At 37.7% G+C, this 27,073-nt stretch overlaps 1 protein-coding gene across 1 annotated transcript in view; it reads right to left on the bottom strand.

Moving 5' to 3' along the window:
- Positions 1-1,180: 1,180 nt before the first annotated feature.
- Positions 1,181-27,073, bottom strand: part of LOC125178327 — a 40,057-nt gene continuing 14,164 nt past the window's right edge. The window contains exons 2-6 of the mRNA XM_047881823.1: positions 19,262-19,338; positions 18,487-18,606; positions 17,768-17,830; positions 7,035-7,121; positions 1,181-3,653 (exon numbers count right to left, since the gene is read on the bottom strand). Of these exons, the coding sequence (XP_047737779.1) occupies positions 2,109-3,653; positions 7,035-7,121; positions 17,768-17,830; positions 18,487-18,606; positions 19,262-19,338 (1,892 nt within the window). The 3' untranslated portion in view covers positions 1,181-2,108. The remainder of the gene's footprint in view (positions 3,654-7,034; positions 7,122-17,767; positions 17,831-18,486; positions 18,607-19,261; positions 19,339-27,073) is intronic.

Here is a 27,073-nt window from a genome sequence, read left to right on the forward strand (position 1 = left end):
CATTGTCGTAACGTCGGCGATGACTTCAAAATATATAATTTGTTAAGATTTTCACTTCATAAAATGCAGGAAAGCCACTCAAATCCAGCGATTATCTTACAAGACTGAAAATAAAAATTTTAAGAGGATTTAAAGTAATCAAAACAAATAATTAAATATAAAGCCTGCGAAAATGCGAGCGCAGCTATTATGTGAACGCTCGAGTAAAAATTTCGCACCAAATATCCGCCCCTTGCGCTCATGTGAAGTCACATGGCACAACGGAAAGTCATGTTCCTTAATCTCTGAAGGATGTATATTGCATTAGTAGAATTAATATTAATGACCATTCGACATTTAACTAACTCATTTTTTAATTTAACTCAATAGTTGCAGTTCGAAATCACGTAACTATGATCACTCAATGACTGACAGCGAAACTTTGAATTCGATTACATTTCCGTGCCATCAAAATTCTGAACTTAAATGTTGAACGTAAAATTTATGAAGCCAATCGATTACCTGAACGCACACGACCAACGCTCAGTTAGGAATTAAGAGAGCAGATCAAATTCATTAGAATTCCAGAAGTTTTACCAGTTAATGAGCTCGGAAAATTGGCACGATATTAGCGCCGCCCCATGGTCGCCCGTTTGATGGCGGCTGAAAAGCTGTCCATGATTGTTAATAAAGTTTCAATGCGACACTCGAGCTTCTCGATGTGCGTTTGGTGTTGAATGGCTGAACAGAACTGGGCTGAGGAGGGACAGGCAGCGAGAATCTAACGTAGTTTGAACTAAATTTGTGTGTTATGAATAACAATTCTATGTATGAACAAAAAAGCCTTAGTTGGCTCTAACAAATGTAATGCGGCTTACCTTCAGAGAAGAAATTTCAGTCTATTGACTAGACAACATTGTGGAAACGACTTTCAGTCATTAAATGAATGAATGCCGGTCATTCTATGATCGACTTCCAGTCGCTCAATGACACAAAGAATAAATTTATGAAAATGAAAGCGGATGTTCGTTATGTTGGAAACGCTCTCAAACAAAAACACTCCTTTCCTCGTTATCAAAGCAAATTTTTTTCTCGAAAATTGAACGTTAAATCATGAATTAATTGAATAAATTATCCCACAAAATTTACCAAAACACAATAATATTAAAAAAAATTATTCAACGAAAATGGTGAAGAATATTAATATAAAGTTTAAATTGTATGCAAATAATAGCCAACAACCTCGTTAAAAGAAGAATTTAGAGCATAAATCAATTCATAAATGAATTCTTTGTTAGAAATTTTCCGCCAATTGGATGAAGAGTGCTTGACACTGTTTTGTGTGGCTGACATTTGCTTTGTTCATGAGTCCCAAAATGAATATTCGTTGATTTCATTCTATGAATCTTATTGCTCAATCAAAGCGAGTTTGCAACACAAGCGTCGGGCTGAGAGTCCTGCTCTAGTTAGACAGAATCGCGAACGAGACAAGTCTGCTTTCATGACGAAATAAAATAATTCCTTCAAACACGACCGAAATATCAAAAATTAATCAAAGATTGGGATGTCTGACCTCCAGTCTCTCCTTGATACTTGCTTTGACAACAGTTATTTGGCGTAATCGATAAGAATAGGCTCAATCAGCGCACATCTATGGTGTATATCATTATTATTTCAATGCAATGAGATGAATCGGTAAGGCTTACACAGACGGAGCCTCAATTTAGCTTAGTTCAAGGACAAAAAATTCATGCTGAGGAAAAATATGAAATTTAAGTACCATTAAGGGACGGCAGTTCAATGGTCCGGATATTGCAAACGAAGAAAATTAAATCTGCTAAGTGTGTTGCCATAATTACTACAGATGAATTTAATTATTAGCCCATAAATAATCGAAAGCGTAAATTGGAAATCGAGAGACATTTCGTGTTTGCTTAGAGACCAATGTACAAAACTAATTAAAAAATATACATTTGTTTACAACATTTGTTTAGAAATGGTAACCAATACTTTTGTAAACAAATTCATTTTAGGATTAGATTAGACCCCTTTGAATTTGTTAAAATATTTATCTCATTAATTAAGAAAACCAGTCAAGTGAAAATTTTCATCGTTATTCAGCAGCAGGATCACACTATATCAAGATTTGCATTAATTCTGACTTTTTCAATTTCGCGAGGTAGTGCGAAATTATTGCTTACCTCACATAGTCTATGATTTTCAACCAAATCGTTCCCAGAATCAAGACACTGTCGATCATTCGAATGTTGATGCCTTCCTTCTTGGACACCACCGATGGCCTCCGTCGACAAGTTGCTTGTCGAGGATCTTGGCGACTGTAGCCCGTGTGATGAAATTGCCGATAATGTTGCAGGTCGGTAATTATTATGAAACTGTGGCACTGATTCTGCAGGGTCTGATGAGAAATTCGTCGCTCTGGATTGGTCTGACAGTAAAGGTGAAGATTCGGACAGGATTGATATGAATTGTGACATGTTCGGATAGTTTGATTGCGACGGATCCAATAACACTGGTACATTAGGTTGCGAGGCAGTCACTAACGACAATAGGCATTCAGTCGGGTCTGATTCTAATTGGGACATTTGCACGGGTACATATGGTTCAGGTAAACGCAATGCAGGTTCAGAAAGATATGAAAATGAAGGTAAAGATACAGGTTCAATTATACATACTGAAGATGGTTGAGGTTCAGAGCGATTTCCCAACATGGTTGAAGGTTCTGGAAAATCTGTCAGACGGGGCAGGTGTTTGGATGAATTTTCCATGAGCTTCAGGTGTTCAGATGGACCAGTCAAAAGCTGCAGGGATCTGTGAGGTGGATCTAACAATTCAGATGCATCTGTCAATAGCTGCAGAGGCACAGCATGCTCAGGCGTCATTGACGCAAGCTGTGGTGAGTTAGATAAGAGGTTAGTGAACACAGGCAAAGGTTGAGTATTTGAATAATAAAACTGAGATCCGCGCCTCATGGGCGGAGAACATAAAGAATCTCTAATATTGGGCGTGTGTGTGGAGACTGGGAAGTTCAACGCATCACGATCTCGGTGAGTGATGGGCAAGGTGTTTTGTCTCTTCAATCCTACAGGCCGAGGCAATTTAGGCTGCTTTGTAGAATCATGCAGTACTTCGATGTTCATAATGACCTCCGTGTTGCAAGACGAAGTTTTCCCACTACCCGCAAGCATGTCATCGGAAGACCTCATGTCAATACTGATAGCGTTATTGTCCACGCTAGGTCCGTCCAGTTCACAAGAACTGCTCGATAAGACGCTACTGCCAGTGGGTTCGGAGGCATTGAAGTATCCAGCAATAAAGTTCATTGCGCCACCAGATCCTTCATCGGGAGCTGCTCCGTTGCAAGTGTTGTTCGACATGTCATTGTCATGAATGGTTGGCAATTCGTTTTGTATTGCTAGGCCTGCTGCAGAAACAGCTGAATATTTCCGGGCTATTCTATGCACCCTCTTGTCGCTGGGATGCCTGTGGAAGGAGACCGTACGTCGCGGCAGTTGAGGGACTTTCGGTTCCCGCGTTCTGCGCTCAGAACGCGTCGAATTTGAACAATGGACCCCAGCTTCGACTAGCTCGACGTCCTCCCTGCAGGTCGCCAAAACGTGCGTCGATGACTTGCGTGCAAAGCGGACCGACGACGTCTAGAAACAACATTGAGTGTTATTTCATTGTTCATATATTAATATTATCAAAACTTACTGCATGATTTAGCCAGAAATATAATCTAACATTTGAGTGAAATATATGCGTCAACATCTCTTAGGGTCGAGCGTATTTATGGAATATGAGATCATGCTAACTTTATTTCTTATGTTAATGCGCCTTTATTGAACTTTCAGAGGCTTACAGAACAATAATTATTTGAGATGCTAGAGCTTTTTTACGGGAAAGAAGTAAGGTAAGTTATTAATGGAATATGAAGCATTATTTGTAGATGAAAAACAACAGCAAATGTGATGCACTTACGTTAACTTCTGACTACTGTAAACGGAACACCTGCCAAACGGATTTGGAATTATAATTCAATAAATTGAAAAAAACCTATTGTGGAACTGAAATTTAATGAAATATACACAGCCTCTGAGTTAAAATAATTGAATACTGACTCATAAGACACTTCGAATAGCAACTATACTGTAAGTCGTATAGTGAGTAGAGCGTGGGGACTATTGAGCAAAGCTTTGAACGAAAGCGAAACCAAGTGCTTCAACAAAGCATTTGGTTTCGTTTTCTTACTTAGCAAAACTTAACACAGAAATTGAGCGGGTGCAATACACCACAAATATTTAATAAAATTACAAGCACGAGTAGTCTAACCTGAGGTAATGATAAGTATAATATACGAAATAACATGCGACCATTTTGCATTACATATACATATCTGATCAGGAATGATATACTGGTCAAGAACATTTACTGAAGGAAAAAGTCAGACCAGATCGTTCGTTCTCCAACACCTAAGCTAACGCTCATGCAGATCTTTGCAGTAACGCACTAAAAAACTCGTAAAGCCAGCGCCTTGCGACGCAGAGGTCAGCAGCTACACTAGTGGGAAATTTTCCCATCTCAGGGGCAGTTAAGTTTCTTGGACACAGGCCAGGCACTCGCGCTCGATACACAAAACTGAAATCTTTGAACAAATTGAAGCAATTTTTAGTCTCGTAACTGACGTACACAGAAGCGAACAAGACATTAGAAGCAGGCGGGCATGGTAGTCTGTAGAAGCAAGCAAGATATTCAAAGCAAGGGGGCAAAGGAAGGATGTAACTCCATGGCTGTCAACATTATTTGCCTCGGAAATATTTCGGATTGCTGTTGATTAACTAAGAAAAAATATTATTGTCTGGCAATCCACTGGGAATGTAAATCTTCGATAAATCGAAATCTAAAACCAATTAAGATTATTGAAAAAGTTTCCTGTGAGATTCTAACAAGCAATTCGCAAGCAAAGAATTAAAAATTTGGTACCAAACTGGACAGCTCGTTCAGTGGCCAGGCCAGTCTCTGACTCATTTAAAAAGTGACCAACCGTATTTCGGTGTTGCAAATAAAATCTCGCCTCATGTTGGGCAATGGAAATAGAATCTCGCCTTATGTTCGGCATTAATAATAAAATCTCGCCTCAAATTGGGCAAAGGAAATAGAATCTCGCCTCATGTTCTGCATTGAAAAATAAAATCTCGCCTTATGTTCGGCATTGATAATAAAATCTCGCCTCATTTTCGGCATTGATAATAAATTCTCGCCTTATTCAACATTGATAATAAAATCTTGCCTCATTTTTCGGCAATGGAAATAATACGAAATATGTTCATGTTCGCGGCTCCACTGTCGCGTGAATGGGGCGGTATTCATGCAGGCGCCGCGCATTTAATAATTGAAGCCATGTGATCGTGGAGGCAATACCTCCATGAGCATCACACGTTGTCGCGATAATCACAAAGTTTATCGATGCAAATAATTCGCCTGAATTGTCGCATATTGACACACAAGAATAATTGAATTCAAATTTATTAATTATTATAACTTGTGAATAGAGATGAAACCTATCTTGGATCTGCGCACGGTGAGATCAGAAAAAATCAATAAAATTCAAGCTTTTTTCAAGGAACTCAAATCGAAAGAGGTATCCAGATTTATTCTACCAAAAGCCTATACATAAAGAACTGACACTTTGTCTCTGTCAAGAAGAAACGCTCTAGCGACACCGAGATGACAATAACACGCTGACAAGTCGTCACCGACAACTCGATAAAATTTTACAATTTTACGTATCGCGCTGAATTTTAGATACACGAAGGATTCAGGCGCGTTTTCTTTAATCAGTTACGGAAACAATACGATTTTAATTTGAGACGTGCAATACGGGTCACGAGAAGATCGTAAGGTGCGGATGTTTGCAAATGTAATTATTTCACGTGACTGTAAAAAATTAAGCAACTGCGAAGCAAGCAAAAAGATTTATTTACTTAACCATAGCAACTTAATTATCATATTGCAGCGAAGGTAAGATCAACAATTAATGAAAATGAAGTTAACTTGCTCTCTTGACTAAGGAAGGAGTCTGAATTTTTTCGCCTCGAGGTTTCCAGAAGTTTGGTTTATGGGTACAATTACCATAAATTACTTGAGGAGGCCATGTCAAGATGAGGCTGAGGAGAGATGATGAGGTTTTGTTAAAAAAAATACCTATCGAAAAATAAATAGGGTCAAATGCAAAAGAGTATCGCCGCAGCCTAGCCGTAGTCCTATCATAAGTATTGATTAGATAAACTTGATAATGAACAAATATCCAGGATAAGCAAATCACAATAAAAGGAAAAAGTTCCTCAGTACATATAAGCAAAAGAAATCAAGTCGCTCAGACTCATATACAAATTAGGTTGACGATTTTCCATATGTTATAACCGTACCGTCATAGGGATGAGTAGTAGCTGAGAAGAACGAATAATTAATTCATTTAAGAAATATATGAAGAAGCTGTAATTGATGCAGGAGTGCAATTGATGATTTTTATTTATTTTAAGTGCAAAAAAACAGGCAGCAATGAACGGAAATTTAGCATTGACATGAACAGCAAAAACCATGCAATGCATAATAAACAACATCCAGCACCGTGCGGAGTGCTAATATGCAAGGCACAACACCAAACAACGCACACACAGCAATGAGCAGAGAGTTGTAATAATGAGTTAACTACGATATTGTATCATGTGTGGGAAACATGGGCACAATATTCTACATCGAATGCTTGTTACTCACAGCAGTGAGAGGGAGATACCATGCATGGTTGCAACAGGAAGCAATACAGACGGCAAAAAGCAATGAGTGCAATTCATGGACACAACAATAAGCAATACACGCAGCAATGAACAGGGAGTTGCCAGGCATGGACGTCAGTACCCTAACAAAATTTAGATTCGCCCCAGCTTCTGGTAATCCAAATCAGAAGCTGCCGCGTCTGTAAATTTTCACTGGGTAGGAGTTAGCAGACAGTAAGATCAGGCGCTGCTCGTACTGACCCTGACAGGCAGCTCGCGTGCCTGTGCCGTGCCGCCCCCTGCCATGTACTCCTGGAACTGCGCCGTGACGCACAGCACTGCGTACACCTGCGGGGGACATGACACGATCGACTTGAAACTCCGCATGTGTGATAACAATAAGAGATAAGGGCAGTAGTAATGAAGGATTGCATGGGACTAAGTAATGAAGATAATAATAGTAGACATGGACCACGGTCATGATGCATGAATATTTGAGAGAAGGGTTTAAAAATTGGCGAAAAAAGTGTGAACACACATCTGAAAATTATCCAAAAGTAGAAATTAATTCTACAGCAGAAATTTTACAGATATTGCAATTTTTAAAGACGACACAGCAGTAATGGCAGTGAGGCGAAAATTATCGACGATGTCTTCTTTTTACAGGAGCATTTACTCGTAAAATATGAACAATGTATCAATGCATATACATTCTAATGAGGGCAATTGAATGAACAAAAAAAATACATTTACAGTTTTAAGGGCGATCAACAGTATGAGTTGTGGTAGACATAAAAATTTAAGGTAAAACAAAATTAGATGAGAAAACAATCAAAGTTTAATTCGACATTTAAAGTCAAATATTCGAATCTGAGACAAGTGAAATAATCTATGATATAATTGTCAGAGCATGTGTATGTGCTTGAAGCCGCGCACTAGACATAAAGCGTTGATCGAGCGCGTACCGGGGATTGTGTCAGGATATTAACCGATTGATTTTAGTGGCGTCTTAAAATTTTAGTTTAAAAATTTTAAACTAAAAATTAAAAAAATTTTAGTGGCGGTTTAAAATTTAGTTTAAAAAATGTAAACTAATAATTTAAAAAATTTTAGTGGCGGTTTAAATTTTAGTTTAAAAATGTAAATTTAGTGGCGGTTTAAATTTTAGTTTAAAAATTTTAAACTAAAAATTTAAAAAATTTTAGTGGCGGTTTAAAATTTAGTTAGTTTAAAATTTGAAATATGATTTCTACTTCGGAAAGTTTAAATTATATTAAAAAAGTAAGAGTACACTTTATGTTTTTTACTTTGTCGTGAATTATTCAGTGCTTCATTTGGGATCTGAACAGGTCTTACTTAAATAATAAACGTACTGCGAGAGTGTCACCTGCGATTCGGAGTGATGGCATTCATTAATTGCAGAAATGATCTTATACAGGATATTAGGAATTTATAGTAAATTTGTCTGTTGAAAGTAAGGATCAAAATTGGTTGGATAGATACAGAGACAAATATATTAAACGAAATTCGTATCATAAGAGGCAACAGCCCAAGCTTTCTATTTATCAAGCAGTCAACCGGAAAGTCAAGGCTTCATCTTGCAATTTTCAGCGAGATGTTGCAGCAACAATTTGCCGAAGCGCTGCTATGCAGCGATATTCTGACTTAGAAAGAAGCCCCTCGAAAGCATCGCGTTGAGAAATGATGCATAGAACGCGAATCGCATCATCTGTAACGCTCCTTTGGAGTCCCGAGACCGATCATCAATCTTGACGAGCGCCGAGGCTGGACTCTGTGAATCGCTCCGCGCTACCGTTGCAAGCGTGGGAGCTACATATAAATTACGTAGCTGCAACACTGAAAATGCGTAGTGAAGTTTAAGTCGTGGGAGATCATCCGAGATACATTTTATTTACAGATGGTTATAAATACTTCGTCGTCTGTCTTTTTTTCGGCTCGACATAAAAAACTTATGGGGAATTTTTCCCTTACTTAATTTTTTGTTCTATGTTAGTTATTCGTTTTTTTTGTCTTTTCGTTTAGGTTTTATCAAAAGTGTCATTGTGTTCAGTTCCGTAATAAGAAGTAGATTCAGTCAGGCTTCCTTCATTCATCAACCATCATTCATTAACGAGCATTAATTCAACTCGCACTGCCAATCTTGATTTCAGCTCCAAGCAGCACTAGTGTCTCATATAAAATTTTAAATTTCACTTTTCATTGTTGCAACGAATAATTATTCATCAGTTTCAATCAATATATTAGTAGGAATTCCTAGAGTTCATATTTTCTTCCTGTTCGCCGTTTCACTGTCTAATTTTTTGTGTGATTGATGCTAGTTATTTCTTATTTTGATGTTACTCTGTAATTATTTTTCCCTATACGTTACTTATAAATAAAACCAATTACTAAATTAATATATCAAACCTCCAAAATTAAACTCCATTTTACGGGTGGGGTCTCTTGTCTCTTATATTTTTTAGTGGAGCCTGTTTTCATTACAGTGACAAACGTTTCGTTTTTTTCTTGCCTTCTAACGTTTACTTCAACTGTAGTTTCCTATTTTCCGTCTATAGAGTATCTTCCTTCGTCCTACATTCTAGGTTTACCATCTTACTATTAGTTTCAGCACGAAGATGCATCAAAACCTTAAGTTCACTTACATAATTAATGTGTTTGTGTTCATTGTATTCAGATTCTCATCATAGCCATTTTTAGGTAAATTATCTCATCAATCAGTGAACAAAATTATTTTTAGTTTACAGTATCGGGGTAATTACTTGAAGGAAATGTTTTCTCATCCGTGCCATTTACAACAGCCATCATCTGTCAAGATCCATCGATATCAATATAAACTGAAGCAAATGAACTTATATGGATACTTGGGGGACTTTATTTAAGAGAACAGCTCGGCACAACATATTACAACGCACATATTTAAATAATTTTGAATAAATTAATATTAATATCACACCTGGCTTTACATGTCCAATTGTGTGTGGAAATCCAAATTCATCACAAAATTACAGTAATTTTTGATGAGTATAAATTGTGTGCATTAACGAGCACAATGATTCCCAATATATTTGCACAATTAGAGAACAAGCAAAAAAAATTCGAACTTGCCCTGCAACGAGGCGGAGGCAGGTGTGAGTAAAAATGCCTGCAATTTGAATTCATACAAATATATTCGCGAAGTAACTCAAATTTTATTTTTGATACCCTGGCGATGTTCCTGACAGGTTTTAAAGCTGGGGCTCGTAAAATATTACTGCTCAGCGGGATGCCAGAACTGCAAATTGAACTGAGTTCTACTGGCGCTGAAAGAGCGCTGAGGCATTGAAATTCTACTCCGTGATCAATGGTCGAGTCCGACTGGCAAATAATGACCGAAAAGATGGTCGGGAGGGTCGACGAGGCGGCAGAAGATAACGCGTAAGACGGACGACCGAACTTAACGTCGTGAAACTGCTGAGCGAGCCATGTTCAAATCGGTCATCGCCAATGAAGATAGATTCAAGTACCACACAATTTACGCCTCCCCACTCCCCTGGGCTCTCCCAAACTTGAGAACGAACTTCGTGTGCTATTTAAACTTGGGTTCAAGGTCAAATGAGGAACGATCTCAAGGTCACATAGGTGTGAGTTTGAATTTGTAAGATGGTACGGGGTCACGTCATTGTCAACTGAAGGTCGTTTTAGGTAATTTAACCGCTTAACCAGCCGCTGGGGTCAAAACTTCTGGTACTGTAGTTTAGGTAAGGGGTCTAACTGCAGTTTTCACTTCATATTTAGCATTTTAAGGTTCGAAGTACTTGATTATTGATATACTATTACTATTGTTTCGTGTGTAGTATTTTAAGACTTTAAGTATAGTATTTTAAATATGAAATGATTTGATTTTTGATATAATATTGCCTTGCATATGACTAGCATGACTGCTGAACAGCTGAGCATGCTCTACAAACTTGTCCTCAGCAGCGCAAAAAAGCGCTTCCCGATCACAGAAATGACGAAGAGTTCTAGACTACAAATAAAGAACTCCTGCTGGGTACCTGCAAACATTCGTTGATTGAATGCATTCAAATCTAGAAGAGAGTTAGCAAAAATCAAACACTCTGTCTGAAAAAATATTACAGCGTTTTCTAACGAATAATTCGGTCGAACTACTCTGCGAAAACTCGAATTTTTCCACAGTTCTTTAAGAAAGAAAATTCACATGCAGAAATTTGTGCGCCATGTTTTGGCGAGACAAGCAAACAAACGTAAGTTACAATAAAATGCAGGTAACAAAACTAAGGCCGAAAAAGACACAAGAAATCCTTAAGCAAAATGGTGAAAGTGGTTCGAACAATTCAAGGTTTTGTCGAGGAAGGCATAGGAGCGGAGTGGGGTAAGACAAACGAGCTTGCAACACGCTTCGACACAACGAGAACACAAACCTATCCCAGTATTTGAATTTGTTTTAAATGAAAGAAAGCACTAGCTCCTATTGACAAAATACACTAAACTGCCTTATAATGTGAGTAGGAATAACTATTACCATGTCTGCAGTGAAAGGATTTACCTATTCATGGTAAAGCAGGCGACACGACTGGACGACGCACGCAAGCGTGGAGACTAATGCAGTGGGACTGGCAAGCACGCGTGGCTACGAGTCACGCCTCACGCACAATTATTAGTCACGAACTGCAAGCATCAGTTAACTTCAAATAAGCTTAAATTTCTTTTTCTATGGAAATAATTTGAACTTTACTTGAGAATCAATTATAAATAGGAATTTGTTATTATCAGCCTTAGAAAAATAATCTCTGTAATTTTAGATTAACGTTATTCTGAATCTCAGTGATAATAAAGGTCAAGGCGCACTACTAAAATAAAACCCGATCATGCACATATTTTACGTAGAACAAATATAACTCCCTTTTGTCTCGTTTCAAAATACGAAAAAATATGTTTCGATATCTCAAATATATTTCGATAAATCTGCTTTATGTAATCACACAACAATAATTATTTTACTTCAACTAACAAATATTTGAAGTGAAAATAGGCAGTTAATGAGATTTTCTGGCAATCCAGTGTCCTTGGTATATAAATTTAATGAGGTCGTTAGCGGGGAAATAAATTGCAGGCAATGTATATACATATATGCCCCGTCCTTCTCCAAGTCACCTGAGCAATAACTTTGTGTATATGAGGACCATGATGTACAAACTTTTAATGAATGTTTTTTCAACAGTAGTAAGAAAAATCAAAGTAATAAAATCAAAGTAGTAATTCAGTAAAAAAATCTAACACGTGTCATTTATTTCCGTTACAAAACAACCTATTCGAAAGACGCTCCAAAGAATTACTAAATTTTTTACTAACTGCCCCATTTTTACTGCCATCCTTCACAGAATGTGACAGCAAAAATATTCCATCTGTTATTACACGATTTAAATCAAATGCAACAAATTATTACGTACCCAACCTCTTCAATGTCATGCACCTTCCGTTTCATGTCTAGAAACGTACTCAGACTATTGTCTTGCATGGCTTATTTTACGAACCTTTGCATTTTTTAATGGGCTACTTCTTGTTGGAGTCAGGATGTTACAGCAACTGCCCAAGCGTTCCGTGGCTAGCGATCATTTCGATTCTTTTTAAAATTTTATGCCCGTTTTCAAATTTCAAGGGGTTTATACCTATACCTATATCATATTCATCCGCTGATTTCAATAAAGTTAATTCTTCAGGTGCAATTTCTCGACACAGCATAAGCATGAATTTAAAAAAAGTTATGACATGGGAAACATTGATAAGGACCTTAAATTTGTTTGCTAGACTTGGATCATTTGCGCATGATTTCTGAGCATTTTGATGGATTTATCAAGGGAGCCGAGCATGTCAAATATAAACAAACTAATCATAAGTTCCAATCATATTTTCGTTGTGATTTTCATCTAAACTGAATTTATACGTGTTGAATAAATTTTTGTAACATTTACACAGTTTACAGAAAAGAAAATTTGAACAAAATTTAACTAGCATTCACGATAAGTATTCTTAAGATTGCCTTTCATAACATTAAATAAGTTATCAATCACCATTCTTAATTTAGTTTACACTTCAAAACAACAAAATGTTTTTAAAGCATCTATCTTTAAATTACACTTCAGAGCATACAATTACATTATATAAGGCATATAAATGCATTATATTATGCACGTAAATGCATAAATGCTAGCTCGAACATAGCTCATTTAATTGCTCCATGGGGCATTGAAATGCGTTCTCGATCATCCTTCTTGCGCTGGCATACCAGAGCATTACAATGCAATCTGAATCATATTATCTTGCACTGCAGCTTGGTGCATTGAAATGCGTTTTTGAGCGCATAGAAAATATATTTTTGTAACGTTATCATACTGCGACTATGAGATCATGACCGGCTTTTTGTATGCAGGAACAAGGGGATACTTTTTAAATTTATTCAGAAGGTAAATTAATTATGTTATTCTGGAAAAATACGCTTCATTTTTCAATAGAATGTTTCTTGATCTTTGTGATGGATGAGAGTTCGGGCAACCTCATGCATTATATAGAGAGCTGCTTAATTCTATGCGGCCCGACTTTAAATGACCAGATATCAAAATTGTAATACCTGAAGAACTTCGCAAGCACATTGTCGAAGAAAAAAGTACGATTTAAAAACAAAGCAACTGCAACGTCTTATCGTCGTCGTTTTTCGTGATATCAAAATTTTCTGTTTCCACGTGCATACAAAGTCCAAGTTTAATGCTAACGTAGCTCAAAAAATTAAGCTGAAATCTATTTTAAGGGTTTTCAACAAATAAGTCGTTAAAAAATTTTGCCTACCTATGAAAATTTTGCCTACCTTGCCTATTTACGATTAGTAGCCTAATTTTTTCAAGACGTAACAAAAATTACACGTATTGAGCAATGGAAAACGGCAAAAATTAATCACGAGCTCGCAAGCGCTTGGCAGAGGATCCTCATGATCAAGAAAATTGCTTGCTTGTCTCCATGAAATAGACGGTGGCTGGGACAGTCGAGCACAAAAGACCCGTCCGCGCTCGTCTCATAGACGCTCTGATTAATGAACGCCACGAACTCCCGTAAATCTTGTCCCAGACTTGTTTTTAACGCGCCTGCCACTCGTGCCAAATGACCTCAAATTCCTCAACTTCACAAAAAATACCCAGAGGCATTTAGCCCGAAACTTTTTAGAGATACGACGTGAGCAACTTTTAATATGCCTATCTCAAAATAAAGTAAAAAAACATTACGTCGTTGCTTCAGTCGATGACAGTCAAAATCGATGCGTTGATGGAAACCTGTCACAACCTTTCAGTAACTTCAGTAAGAAGAGTTTTAAAATAATTCTAAAGACTTTTCACGAAATCAGTGTTATAATTTCAACTTATATATCTTTGTAAGGTCCTGAAAAAATACAATAGTTATTTCTATGAGTGATTGCTTCTCAGAGGCCATCAAACATTCAGTCATTAAAAGCGATTTCCGATACATTGATGAAAATTACATAAATGGCAGGAATTTTATGGAACTTGTTTTAAATTTTAGGAACTTATGATTTTAAATGTCTTTACCGTACGAATTACAACAGTACAGTACATTTTAAAAATAATGACACAAAAAATCGCTTTAGAACCAAAAAATATTGTCATAAAATTATCGTGGAAATTCGAATTGAGAATATCTTGAATCATGTTATCTTATCTGCAGTAGCCCATAGCAGTTTGCAAGCAACATTTAAACAATGCATGCCGTTGTGAGGCGAGCCTTCATCAGCAAGAGCTTGTTTTGATCAGAGTCATGCATAGGGTAGCTTTAGTGATGGCCTACAATGAGGAAAACAACTGCTTGCTTCACACCCTTTGAGAATAACACATCCTCCTCGAAGTTCTGACTAAGTAAAACAAATGGCATACTACCATATTTCACGTTTTATAAATTACGGACCAAGCCAAAACTATGAAGATAGAAATAAACTTCTTTGGTTTCAAATTTAGACATCAGATCTTTCTCACTAAGTAAAACAATGGTTCGATAAACAAAAAAATTATGCGAAATGTTTTGAGACGAACCTCAAGTACCGTTCGTTCAAAAAAATTGTTAAATCAGCCAAGCATTGCCTTTAAAATTGAATTACGCCAGTATTAAAAAAGCACAATGTAATAGACGCGCAGAGACAACGCGTCTGGCAAAAGAAAAAGCGAAGCTGTTCCTGTTATAAATTGCGTCATTAGCCTGGACAGAAAATTGCCACCCTAGTCCCGAGAGGGCGAGTAATTTCCTCTTCCTCGAGGGAAAACTGAACGACGTTTAGCATTCTTATTTTTCATTGCAATGCCGTGCTAAGATGCCAAAAGTGAGACACTCGTCTGCGCGCGACACTAAACGTGATGCAGTTCGAGGTCTGCGTTTATAATCTAGATAATAATAATAGCGGTTTCAGCGTTTATTAGGCCGTAGGCCTGTCGCCGATTCTGAGCATCGCAGAACATTCGTAGCATTTTGCGGTCTCGAACTCGCAACTCACTGCTACAATTCTGCTGTGCTTAACCGCCCGGCCTCCTTGCCGATTCTGACCAGAAACTGGCGCACAGAGCTGGGATCGAACCCGCGCCTCTCTGCGCCAATCTTGGTACTCTGAACTTTAACCACTAGGCCACCCTGCCCAATATAAAAATAATCCACATAGTAGAATATTTCAGCAATCCCAAACCGAATTATGTAACTATTCATATGAGATCACCTGCACTACCGGGATAAAAAATATTCCTGAGCGTCCAGAAATTGTAGTTACCGCTAAATCAAATCAAATCTGAGATTCAACTAAGATACATTTGAAATCCCCACCGTTATTTTCATCATTTCAATACCCGAGTCACTGAGAATTCTTGCATTGAATCCGTCGTCGTCAGTTCATCCACTCCACCTTATCATGGAGCACTTCAAACTCCTGCTCGCAATGATAACTTTTGCGCGAGACTGGCACTTGATCGGAACCATTTTTCGTTTTGCATCCGATGACGCCGCAGTGACATCAAAAGCCACATTTTAGGGACAGACGATGTCAGGAACAGACATTTCTCGTCAGCTTAAATTACGAACGAACAACTCAGTACGAAGTTTGCCAAAGCAAATACGCTAGTCGCAAAGGCCAGATTATTGTAAGGGAAATACGTGCCTTCTAACGATTGTGGATATTGGAGACTTGCCATCATGGCGTGAAAAAACTGGAAATGTTTCGACAAAGGAAGCGGTTTGTCGTGCCAGCACGATAGTTTCGTTAAGAGCCACCCGTATATGGTTCATTGGTCCTCCAGTTTGTAGGTGGCATGTGAGTCTGCGGCTCAGGGTCGTGCTGGTCACACCGATGTAATTTACATGCTGGAGAAATCCACAACCTTCTTTCGTGCAGGATAATTTGTAAATAACATTGGTTTTATTCCGTGGTCCGGGATTTTTACACGGGTTATTTTTCCTCATTTTCTTGTTTTTATAGCGAATCAGGAACTTTAATTATTTTGGTCAGGTACTGTTGTGCAGCTGATGTTATTGTGCACAATCGAATTGAGGACTCTTTCATCTGTCCTATTTTGATATTAAAGTAAGTTCATTTGATTTTGATATTAAATTTTGGTGACGCAGTCTTTTGATGTTGATTCATCTATACGGTTTTGCCGAGATCGAAAATTTGAAATTTTGGTGTCGATAGTTTTGTGCATATAGCTGTTGTTTACAAGAATTTGCTTGCAGGTCCGGAGTTCAGTTTTCAGGAAACGAGCAGGTTTTGGACACTCGATGTATTGGGGCGCACAACGCCCTCATACATCGAGTATTCAACGCTCTTAAAACCTGTACAACCGCTCATCAGTATACTATTTTGTATCCTGAAAAATTAAATCAATAAATTCTCTGGCCATTAATCACCCGCGTTTAAACAAGATACCTTTTGTACGTAATTTATGTAATTTCCAGAATCCAAGTGTTGTAGAACTCTTCAGCTACTAGAGAATGAATATTGAATATTCAAAACGTAGTGTGACAGTAAAATGTCATTTGGTAACCAGCTTTTTATCTCCCAGCACCAGCAATAAATTTGGTTCGACTTATTGAAAAAATAAGAAAATTGCTAATAAAAAGCATGCTCTGATTTTCAATCAAACCTGCATAAATAAAAAAAAATATTATACATAAATATATTACATATGAATATATATATAAATGAATAAGGAAAACAATATAAATTATGCGTATCTACGTGGTTTATATGTAGATTAATCTACGCAGAGCCGTGCATAATGTAAGTTAAAATCCATCACTTTCACAGGAAAAATATCAATTATATATTTTTTCGACGACTACTTTAATTTGCTATTGTGGATTATCTGGATAATTTATTTAAAAATCAGTTCTCATAGTAAATGAAAAATGTTTAAATTAAAATAGCAATAATATAAACCCAGAATTGTCACAAGGAGATATAAGTAGAAGTAGAAAAGTTCTGCTAATAGATAACATGTGTGCTCAAGCCATTAAACACATGTAGAGTTCACTCGCCAAAAAACTCAAGAAATTCAGTGCGCAAAAAGCGTGCAAGCACAGCAGTGCAAGGCCTGCGAAGGTAATCTGGGAGATAAATTCTAGCGAGATAATTTCAAATGTAATTCCCTAACTAATGCAGCTAATTTACATTTTTCTGTGAGAGTTTCATGCAGATGGAGGAGATGCTTGTAGTTCTAAACACTAATAATATTATAGGCTGCAAACTATACATATTATCAATACAGCACTGAAATTAAACCATGAGTATTACAAATAAATATCGAGGAATGAATTCTAGTGAACATAGTGCACTTAACTTGTCAGCAGGAAAGTTAAAGTTGTTAATGCTAGGAATATGAGCAAATTAGAGGAGGCGAGTTGAATTTGGTATTGAAGCTTGACTGTGAACTCACATTGAGAGCAAGACTGAAGAAGACCACAGTGTGGAGCATAGAGAATTCGATGTCCGAGTGAGTCTGCAGAAAAGCAAATGATTTTGCGATTATTTTTTTAGCCAATTATGCAAAGTAAATCCTACACACAAAAACATTATTTCGGAAATTTGTGCTAAGTCCAGAATCACAACTGAGTTAGGGTGGCTGAGGAATGACGAGCTTTTGGCTCGTGATTATATGGCTTATATATTCATTCTTGACACGTCAGCTTGACCGCCACGTCAGCAAAGCGTGATTCGCCTCGCCCTGTAAAAAAAATGTCTATAACAAAATGAAGCATTTGGTACGGTGTGTGAGCAGCAGTTTACGATTCTGCAAAGAAGGTCTGCTATAAAATTCTACAACTAAACGCATATTATAAACTAGTAAAATTACAACCCGATTCGCGTAACGCAAATAAGGATGAGAGTTCGTCATTCGCAATCACGCGAGTCAAAAATTTTGAATTTTTCGTTCTACGAGAATTCAAAAAAAAGCTGCGACTCCAAAAATTCTTACCGTATAATAGTCAAATTGGTAATGGGCTAAAATTAGCAACAGGAAGCTTTTTGTGCACTTTCGTAGCATGCATGATGTTAATCCAGAACTGGTTATCATTTTACTTTTTATGTTGCGATTTCCTCTTCATAATAGCGAGCTTGTTGTTTTTACTGTAGATGATCAATATTTTGTCTCACCTCTGGATCGTACTCCAGATTGACGTGTGCGTTGATTATGGAGCCCATGACGTAGACGAAGTCAACGACGATAAACACCGACGTATCGATGATCCAGGGCAGCAAAAAGTACTTCTGATCCTGCAACAGCCGAGAGGCAGTATTACAACCTCATTGTGATGTCATTGGGTATCTAACATAACTTCTAAAGCACACATTTGCATATAAATGTTAAAAAATTTAGAATTACTCCGTGTACTTGCAAGTGTCACGTACCAAGTGGCAAGCTAACGTTGCCAAGTTGCATGCATAATAAATTCTGATAAGATCATTTATTGTATCGATTTTGATAGGTTAATAATGAAGATCTTATTGACAACGGGAAACGGGTACTGTATAGTTAACGTAATAGATGGAGCTCAGTTGTGAGCAAAATGCTTGAAAAGAATCGATGATGGAGGCAGAAATCTCGTTGTAATATGAAACATAAAATATCAAAGAATTGTAGTCTCAAATCATTTTTCTAATGAAACTACCCATAGATGACGATGGTATATATCGTATTATTAGTCAGGATCAGATTATCATAGTAGCCAAGGCACGGTGAGGTAGAGCAGCTACGCTCAAGACGTTCATCTCATCAGCGGCGGCGCAATTTGAGAGTCTCGGGCCGTGATGTTGATTTAATTAAGGGCCAATAAATATATCTTGAGGATGAAATTTGCATAATAAGCTTAATAAATTACATGCAAAATAAGTGGATGTTAATTATAGACTCCCATAGAAAGTAACTCACAAGGCAGAGGCCGAGTATGAGGAGACAGCAGGCGAGCAGGCCTACGGCCGCGCAAACCTGCACCATCGTCTCCACCACTGCGACAACAACGTATGAGTTGTAAATGAGTGCGACAACAACGTATGAGTTGTAAATAGAGTTGTAAATTAGTGCGACAACAACGTGTGAGTTGTAAATTAGTGCGACAACAACGTATGAGTTATAAATTAGTGTGACAATGACGTGTGAGTTGTAAATTAGTGCGACAATAACGTGTGAGTTGTAAATTAGTGCGACAATGTAGCCGCGCCTCATGCGTCTCTAATTTTTGTACCGCGATTTTCCTTGTCATTTTTTGGCGATCATTGAAACAGTTATTTCTTATATTTTTGGTCTTGAATTTGTACTCATTTTTTCATTAATGTTTTTGTCTTTCGATCTTTACTAGAATTTTCATTTAGAGAAAAAGTCTGTTCATCCTGATTATCCGAAGCGCGTCACTTTCATTCTATTAGTCGTGAAGAACTTTGCACTTCACTGCTGGTGAACCTTAATTCTGTGACCTCATTTATTGTGACATGTAAATTAGTGCGTGATGATTGTGAATAGTTATATTGTGATACATAAATTCGAGTTTTGATATTTATTAATAGTAATTTTGTTAGGAATAACTAGGATTAACCGTTATTGCTACATCTTAAATTTGTTATTCTTTGTTTGCAGAATCTTATTGGTTAACCACGAGCAATAGGTTCAGTACCAGCCATCCGCTGGGTTTTTGGGTTTATTTTGTGTTTTTTTGACTTCATTCCGAGTTTATTTTGGGTTCAGTTTGAGTTTTCACTGTTCCCTTTACCACGTTTTCCCGTAGCCACTATTGCCTTCGTTACCAATAAAGTGTCAGAAATTCTCCACGTTCACTTTCCTGCACGGTTAAAGTTTGGTTGTCTGACTGGCGCTGAAGTAAGAGCGGCAGGTATAGCCGTCGCGCTTACAACAGTAACGTGTGAGTTGTAAATTAGTGCGACAACAACGTATGAGTTGTAAATTAGTGCGACAACAACGTGTGAGTTGTAAATTAGTGCGACAACAACGTGTGAGCTGTAAATGAGTGCAATAACAATGTATGAGTTGTAAATGAGTGCGACAACAACGTGTGAGTTGTAAATGAGTGCGACAACAACGTGTGAGTTATAAATTAATGCGACAACAACGTGTGAGTTATAAATTGATGCGACAGCAACGTGTGAGTTATAAATTGATGCGACAGCAACGTGTGAGTTATAAATTAATGCGACAACAACGTGTGAGTTATAAATTAATGCAACAACAACGTATGAGGTATAAATTAGTGCGACAACAACTTATGAGTTATAAATAATTAATGTGACAACAACGTATGAGTTATAAATTAATGTGACAACAACGTATGAGTTATAACTTAATGTGACAAGAACGTATGAGTTATAAATTACTGCGACAAAAACATATGAGTTATAAATTAATGTGACAACAACGTATGAGTTATAAATTAATGCGANAAACAATAAAGAAAATTCGAATAGCAGTCACTCTCACAGCAGGTCCATGAAGTTAATAAGTAAAATTTAGGATGTTTCTTCTCCGTCGTTTTGTCGACTCGAATTCATGGCGAGAATTACGGGTAACACGAGTGAGGCGGCCGGGCGAGGAAGTTTAGCAGGGCACGCTCACAATAAATATATTTGTTTTACGAGCAACATAAAATGGAGATGTTTTGCAACTGCAGCGAGTCTCTGAACAAACAAAGGCTTTATGTGCAATAAAATCAAGAGGCAATAAGTCCCCAGAACAGAAAATTGTGTATGGATGAACGGGAGCATCCATTCAGTCTCTGGATGAGCTCGCTTCATCTTAGTCATTCTGTTATACGTTGCTAGTGAGGGTAGACACAACAATCTCTCTACAAACTGGAAAAAAATAATGATAATTTAACCATAAAAAAGTGTTGAAAGTCAGCAGAACAAAGAAAAGTAACTCAATTTTTTTAATAGTAATAGTTCTATATGGTCAGAAATGAAACATCACTGAAAAATATGTGAAAATTTACAATTGATTTTAACCGTAAATTCCAAATCTGAACATGAATTCACTTCAATTTCAACGTGACATTTCGGTTAATTCATACGAAGAGGAAATTTGAAACAGTTCTCATGTGATCATTTAGCTCATTTAATTGCTGGAATAAAAATTCTTAAAATAAGAGGTAAGCGAAAACTATGTTGCTTCTACAGAAGATCTCAATTTAATGCACATAGAGCATGACATGCGAAGCTAGGAAGCTGGTTAACTTTTTGAGCGTCGATAATTCAGAGCATTTCGAATAAATATGAAAAGTTTTTTTTACAATTTTTTATTTGTAATAAGTATATTCCATTATTTCTCTGTTCAAAATTCATCACTCGTGTAAAAAAGTTTTATTCCGACATTTTTAACCCAATAGTTTAACATATAAACCCACTAAAGATTTTCGAGGATGTGTCTCCTAGATATATGGTTATTCCTGGCCATACTTCAGCGTCGAGTGTATCTCACGCTGAATATATGAACGATTCATGAATAGTCAAGTTGTTGTCGGGCCTTGCGTGCAGCTCCTGATGCCTTCGTGAGCCAGATCATTTGAATGAAAATAACCCGTCGTGAATAACGCGAGCTGGCCCAGCTCACCGCCTACCCAGCAATAACGTCGTGAGCTTTGTTACAAGACATCCATTCCCACAATATCTGGCTATTTCTGGGTATATTATAGGTGTGATCTTGGTTATATTTTAGGCATGTGTTACATGACGCTCATTGTGCGTAGGATTTTCGAATAGCAGAATATTATTTGGCTGTTACGGAGACACACGGTCTTCTACACAAGCTTCGAGATCACAAGATCTCCTCAGCCGCTCGAACAATATTGACATCGCACATGCATTATTCTATAGTGTTTGAAATGAGTATTATATGGGATCATAGTCAATAATTGGAAGTAGGAACAATTGACATCGCGTGGGCATCATTCTGATTTGTGAGACAAGTATCTATAAGGAACCTAGACAGGTTATTGAGACGAGGAAAATTAGACACAGCGAATGCATCATGTTGTAAAAAGCGGCATGAGTATTTATGATAATATCGTCCAGTAAAATGCAAGAAACATTGATCATGGCTGCAGAAAAGATTGATCTGACTAGTACACAACGTGGCACGGAGGCTCATAATGAAAAACATGAAACATATGAAACCGCCAGCGTGAGTGCTCTTCTGTGTGATAATAGAATCAATCTTTTTTCCTGTGATCTTACATCCACAAAGGAAATTTTTGGGTAACTTTTTTGGTACCTCATTTGATTCTTACAGACTCATTTGTTGCTATTTCTGTTGAATTCCCAGTCTTGGAGTCGAAGTATTTGATTTTATTTTTTTTTATGCCGATCCGCCTTGCTTTCTCGAACTGTTGAAATTCAGGACACTGTTGACGAGTTAGGAGACTTGAAGATGAGGAATTTTATCGAGTCGATTTATCACGAAATTTTAGTGGACAAGCTTCAAAAGCTGACTCAACTCTCTTTCAAGCAGTATGTCATTTTGACTGCACTCAACTGGATATATCAGCGAGTAAAATGGGATTTGCTCTGCTGCTGTAATTAAAATTGGTGAAGGTTTGGTCTCTGGTGTGAACTGCAATACTTGCATACATAAATCTAAAAAAAAACTTGAACTTCTGGACAAATTTTAAAATCTTGATCAAGTTTTACATGTTGACATTGTCTCTCCGGCCTTATATGAAATTTTCATGTAAGATTATCATGCGTTTTCTCTCGTGCGGATGATGAGTTCGGTAGTAGCATTTGGTTGCTTCAAATTATACTGGAATATTGTCGTTGAACATTTTCGTCAAGGTTTCAAGAATGGGTCAATTTCAGTCCTATTAATAATGATTAAAATGGTATAAAATATAAATTCCATTACCATTTACTGGATATCTAAACTCACAATCTATACCAGCATTTGTGGTAAGAAGCTCGAATTCTTATGCCTGCAGAGTAATATTAACTTATATTCGTGCTGAAAGATATTTTGGTGTCGGGTATTCAGGTATCTTTTCTTGTCTGCTAGCACGAGCTCTCATTTTAGGGTTGTGAATGGGAGCATTTCAACATTCCCATTCTACTTGATGGGCTCTGGAGCATCGGTGAAGCGAGTGCAGGTGTTATGAAGTTTCGAGTTGTCACAAGCCTAACAGCTTTCGCAGTTTCGGCACTGTTGAACAACACGGGCTATTACGACGCTTCTACACGACACTTAAGGTATGCACACGACCGTACGATATTCGACGATCTTCGTCTAAGTTGTATAGAACTCTTTACGTTGGTTGTTGCTGAGATGAATCCAATCATTTGATGTCACTCTCGATATTAAGTGGGATTCTGTGAGGGCATTGGACAATCTAGAATACTCGTACAAAATTTCTCTAAATTATCCATGATTTGCTGTGATTTTAGAGAATTTACAGAATTTAATCCTAGTTCCATCGACTCCCTTAGCTTCAAAGTCGCTATTCGATTAAAGCAACTGTTGATTTATCTTATCTTGATAACTAACACGGTAAAACAAAACTTGGATTGCCTTACTTTATACGAAAATAATACATGATTTTGGCTTCATGACCCAAATTATTATTCGCAAAACTACCCATTATTAACTACAATTACGAGGCTTCAGAACCTGATGATTGTTCTATGAAGTCATAACACTATGCCAGATAATTATCCAACACTACTTTGATGCGTTCTCACCTTCAATGCGTTCGTCGTTGATTTCAGTTTTGATCGGGCCCAGTTTCATTTTAATATTAGGGCCCAGTCCCGCGCATGGAGACCATGCATGGGCGTAGTTGTTGTATATATCTTTATTAATACACACATTAGTGAGTGTGCCGAGAACCATTGACTCGGCGGTTTAGCGGCGTCTAGGCCTGTCGTATTATTGGAATTCGTTCACCTCGTAGCCACCTTAGACAGATGAACTATCATCGTGTCCGTAGTCTCTCGCAATTTTGTTTCGTTTAACACCCCTCGAAAACCAACGTAAGTTACGTTCAGCTGCTAAGCCATTTAAACCGTGTACCTATTGTTCCGTCTATTCCTATGCGTTTCAATTAGCTTTGTGTTCGTGATTAGTCATTTATCAAAATTTTACTGAATCAGTCTATTGTTTTCGTCGTTGTATTTTGTTCTCCTGCTCTCTGGGCAGGTTAACGGATTAATTAAGTAAATTCCACCAGTTACAAACGCTGCACGCTTTTTTTTTTACATCAAATCGGCATTGATTGTGAGAGCACACGGTAACCTATTGGCATATCATCAGCAGGCTTTGCACGACATGCCGACCTTGAGCGATCTGTTCATATTCCAGTATGAAGATTGAATATGGATAGTTGCAAACTATAGGGAGAACATTTATTGAGAAAAATGCTTACCATCCGAGATTTATGGGAGTTTGATGAAAACGCATCCTGACAGGCTGGTGGATTTATGAGGCTGACATCACTGTCAGATAACATGGTCTCTAATCAATACGCGAGGTTCAGGAATGTTATTGGGAAAATGAATGATAATCAGTTTCAAGACTAAATTTTGTCTAAAAACCTAATCTCCATTGAGGCAGAAAATAATCAGAAAAAATTGCGTTGACAATTTCTGACACAAGTGAGAGTGTTGATATCGAGAATATTTACGTGGCGATTCGGTTGTGACCAAACATTTCCATTTATGTCGGGTTTTTCCTATGACAATTTATCTTGATAAAGAAGCTCGCTCGTCACACTAACTTCAGCGTGAATGTCGTGAGGGGAGGAGGACTATTGCATTCAATGCTCCGTTTAGCGGAAAAACCTGCAACAGAGACTGGCTTTGGCGGAAAAATTCACCATGGAGACTTGGTTTAGCGAGAAAACCTGCAATGGAGTTCCTGTGTGAAAGCGACAATAAATATGGACGCCATTGTGTCACCACAATAGCGTTGTTAGTTCGTCCATTAGCAGCGCGCGCTCCGCGACACGGTTTCTTCGCCAAGCTCAAGAATTGTTCCCCCTCTAACGAACGAGCAGCTCCCTCGGAACTCTTCTCCAGGCTGAGGGGAGTCTTAGAATTTGTGAAGATTAGATGCCAATAGAAGGGGACTATTTTGATCATAATTCTATACAGGCTTCCATTTTAATCTTTGATTAACCGCCACTCTGGGTGTCCCTTCAATCTTTTATAATGTTCTCCCTATACTTTATAATCAGATTGAAATTTCTTCGGAATTTTTGCACTGCTTTAAAAGCTAGTTCTTTCTAGTTCTCGATGAAAGATAAACTTTATCTAGATTCTGTTTGACGACCATCACGAGTCTATTTGTGGGGCTTGCCCTGAAAAGATCAGCCATAAAGATAACATCGGGCCGAGGCAGTGACAGTGGCGCTCGAGTTCGCAAGTTGTAGGCGATTTTCAAGTAAGGAGACTCGCTGGTTATCTGAGCCGCAATTGGATGGGCGATCAACCAAAAATTGAGGATAATTTAGGAGTTTCTGCTCCAAAAAACGAGACCAAGAAGTGGGTGTGTAACTTTCGCGGTGTGGTTGTGATTCCATATGGTTTTAGAATAGCGTAAACTCGAGAGCGTTTGAATGAAAAAACTTTCAACCGATTTCTCATGGAGACAAAAGTATGAAACTGAAACTAAAGACCCTGTGTTTAGACCTATCAAATTCAGTAAACTAAGCACAATGCTTAAATGTATGTTTCATGATTCAGCAAATTTAATACTCCAAGCAGGATTTCAGATCCAAGATCACGAATGCCGAATTGGTGGTCAACAGCAGGCCGACATTCGGTCGGCGATTATGCCGTATTTGTTGTGTAACTGAGTCATGGGTAACTGAGGTAGTATATGACCGGCGACGTGAACAAGCCTACTACAAACCAACATCAGTCACTGGCTGAGATCTGGATCTATTTGATGAATTGCAAAAGGAAGTCGACAAGAATTGAGAAAACGAGTGTTCTCTGTTCAAATATAGCAATTTATTTCGTCATGTCGAACTCTGCAGCAAATTAACTAACAATTTGATGTCGAAAGTGTTGAGTGATTTAGTTGAGTAGCGTTTTCAGACCACTGGATCGAACGAAGAATGTAAATTGTGTATCTAAATTACGTTCATAGAAATTACGTTACGTTAACTTTCATTTGTTTTTTTTTTAATGTACAACTCTTTGCATATCGCAACTCCTCGGCGACTCTTGCTAAACCGACTTACATTTTCAATAATAATTATATTTACTCTTACATTACATGTTTACAGTTTTGCTTTAGCCGGATTCAAGTTTCATCCATCAATACAATGCAAGCAGCAAACTCAGGTCAAAAAATTTCTTCAAATAATTTTTTTAACGATTTCCAGTGATAATTAGTTTAAGCATCTTCGAAGAATTGAGCAAACGCACGCACCGCCGAGCAACCCTTATATAACGCGTGGACATTCGTCATAGATGAAGTACCCAAAAATATCAAATAAATAGTGCAGAACCACCAGCGAGATATTTGCATCAGCCCTTACGCGGAGAGAGACGAATGGGAACGACTCGCCAAAATGCCGGCAAGTAAATCTTCCTCGCGCGCTGCATAGAGCGGAAGTAAGAACGGAAACTTCAGATCGTTCACTCGTCGAAAAGTGAGGGGAGAAAAAATGCGTTATGGATACGAGCTCGAAAAAAATCGTCGTCTGTGCAATTGTAGGACAAGAAACATGCTCGAAACTTTTGA

Source organism: Hyalella azteca, unplaced genomic scaffold, assembly GCF_000764305.2.
Source record: "Hyalella azteca isolate HAZT.00-mixed unplaced genomic scaffold, Hazt_2.0.2 contig8896, whole genome shotgun sequence".
Taxonomy (NCBI): Eukaryota; Metazoa; Arthropoda; class Malacostraca; order Amphipoda; family Hyalellidae; genus Hyalella; species Hyalella azteca.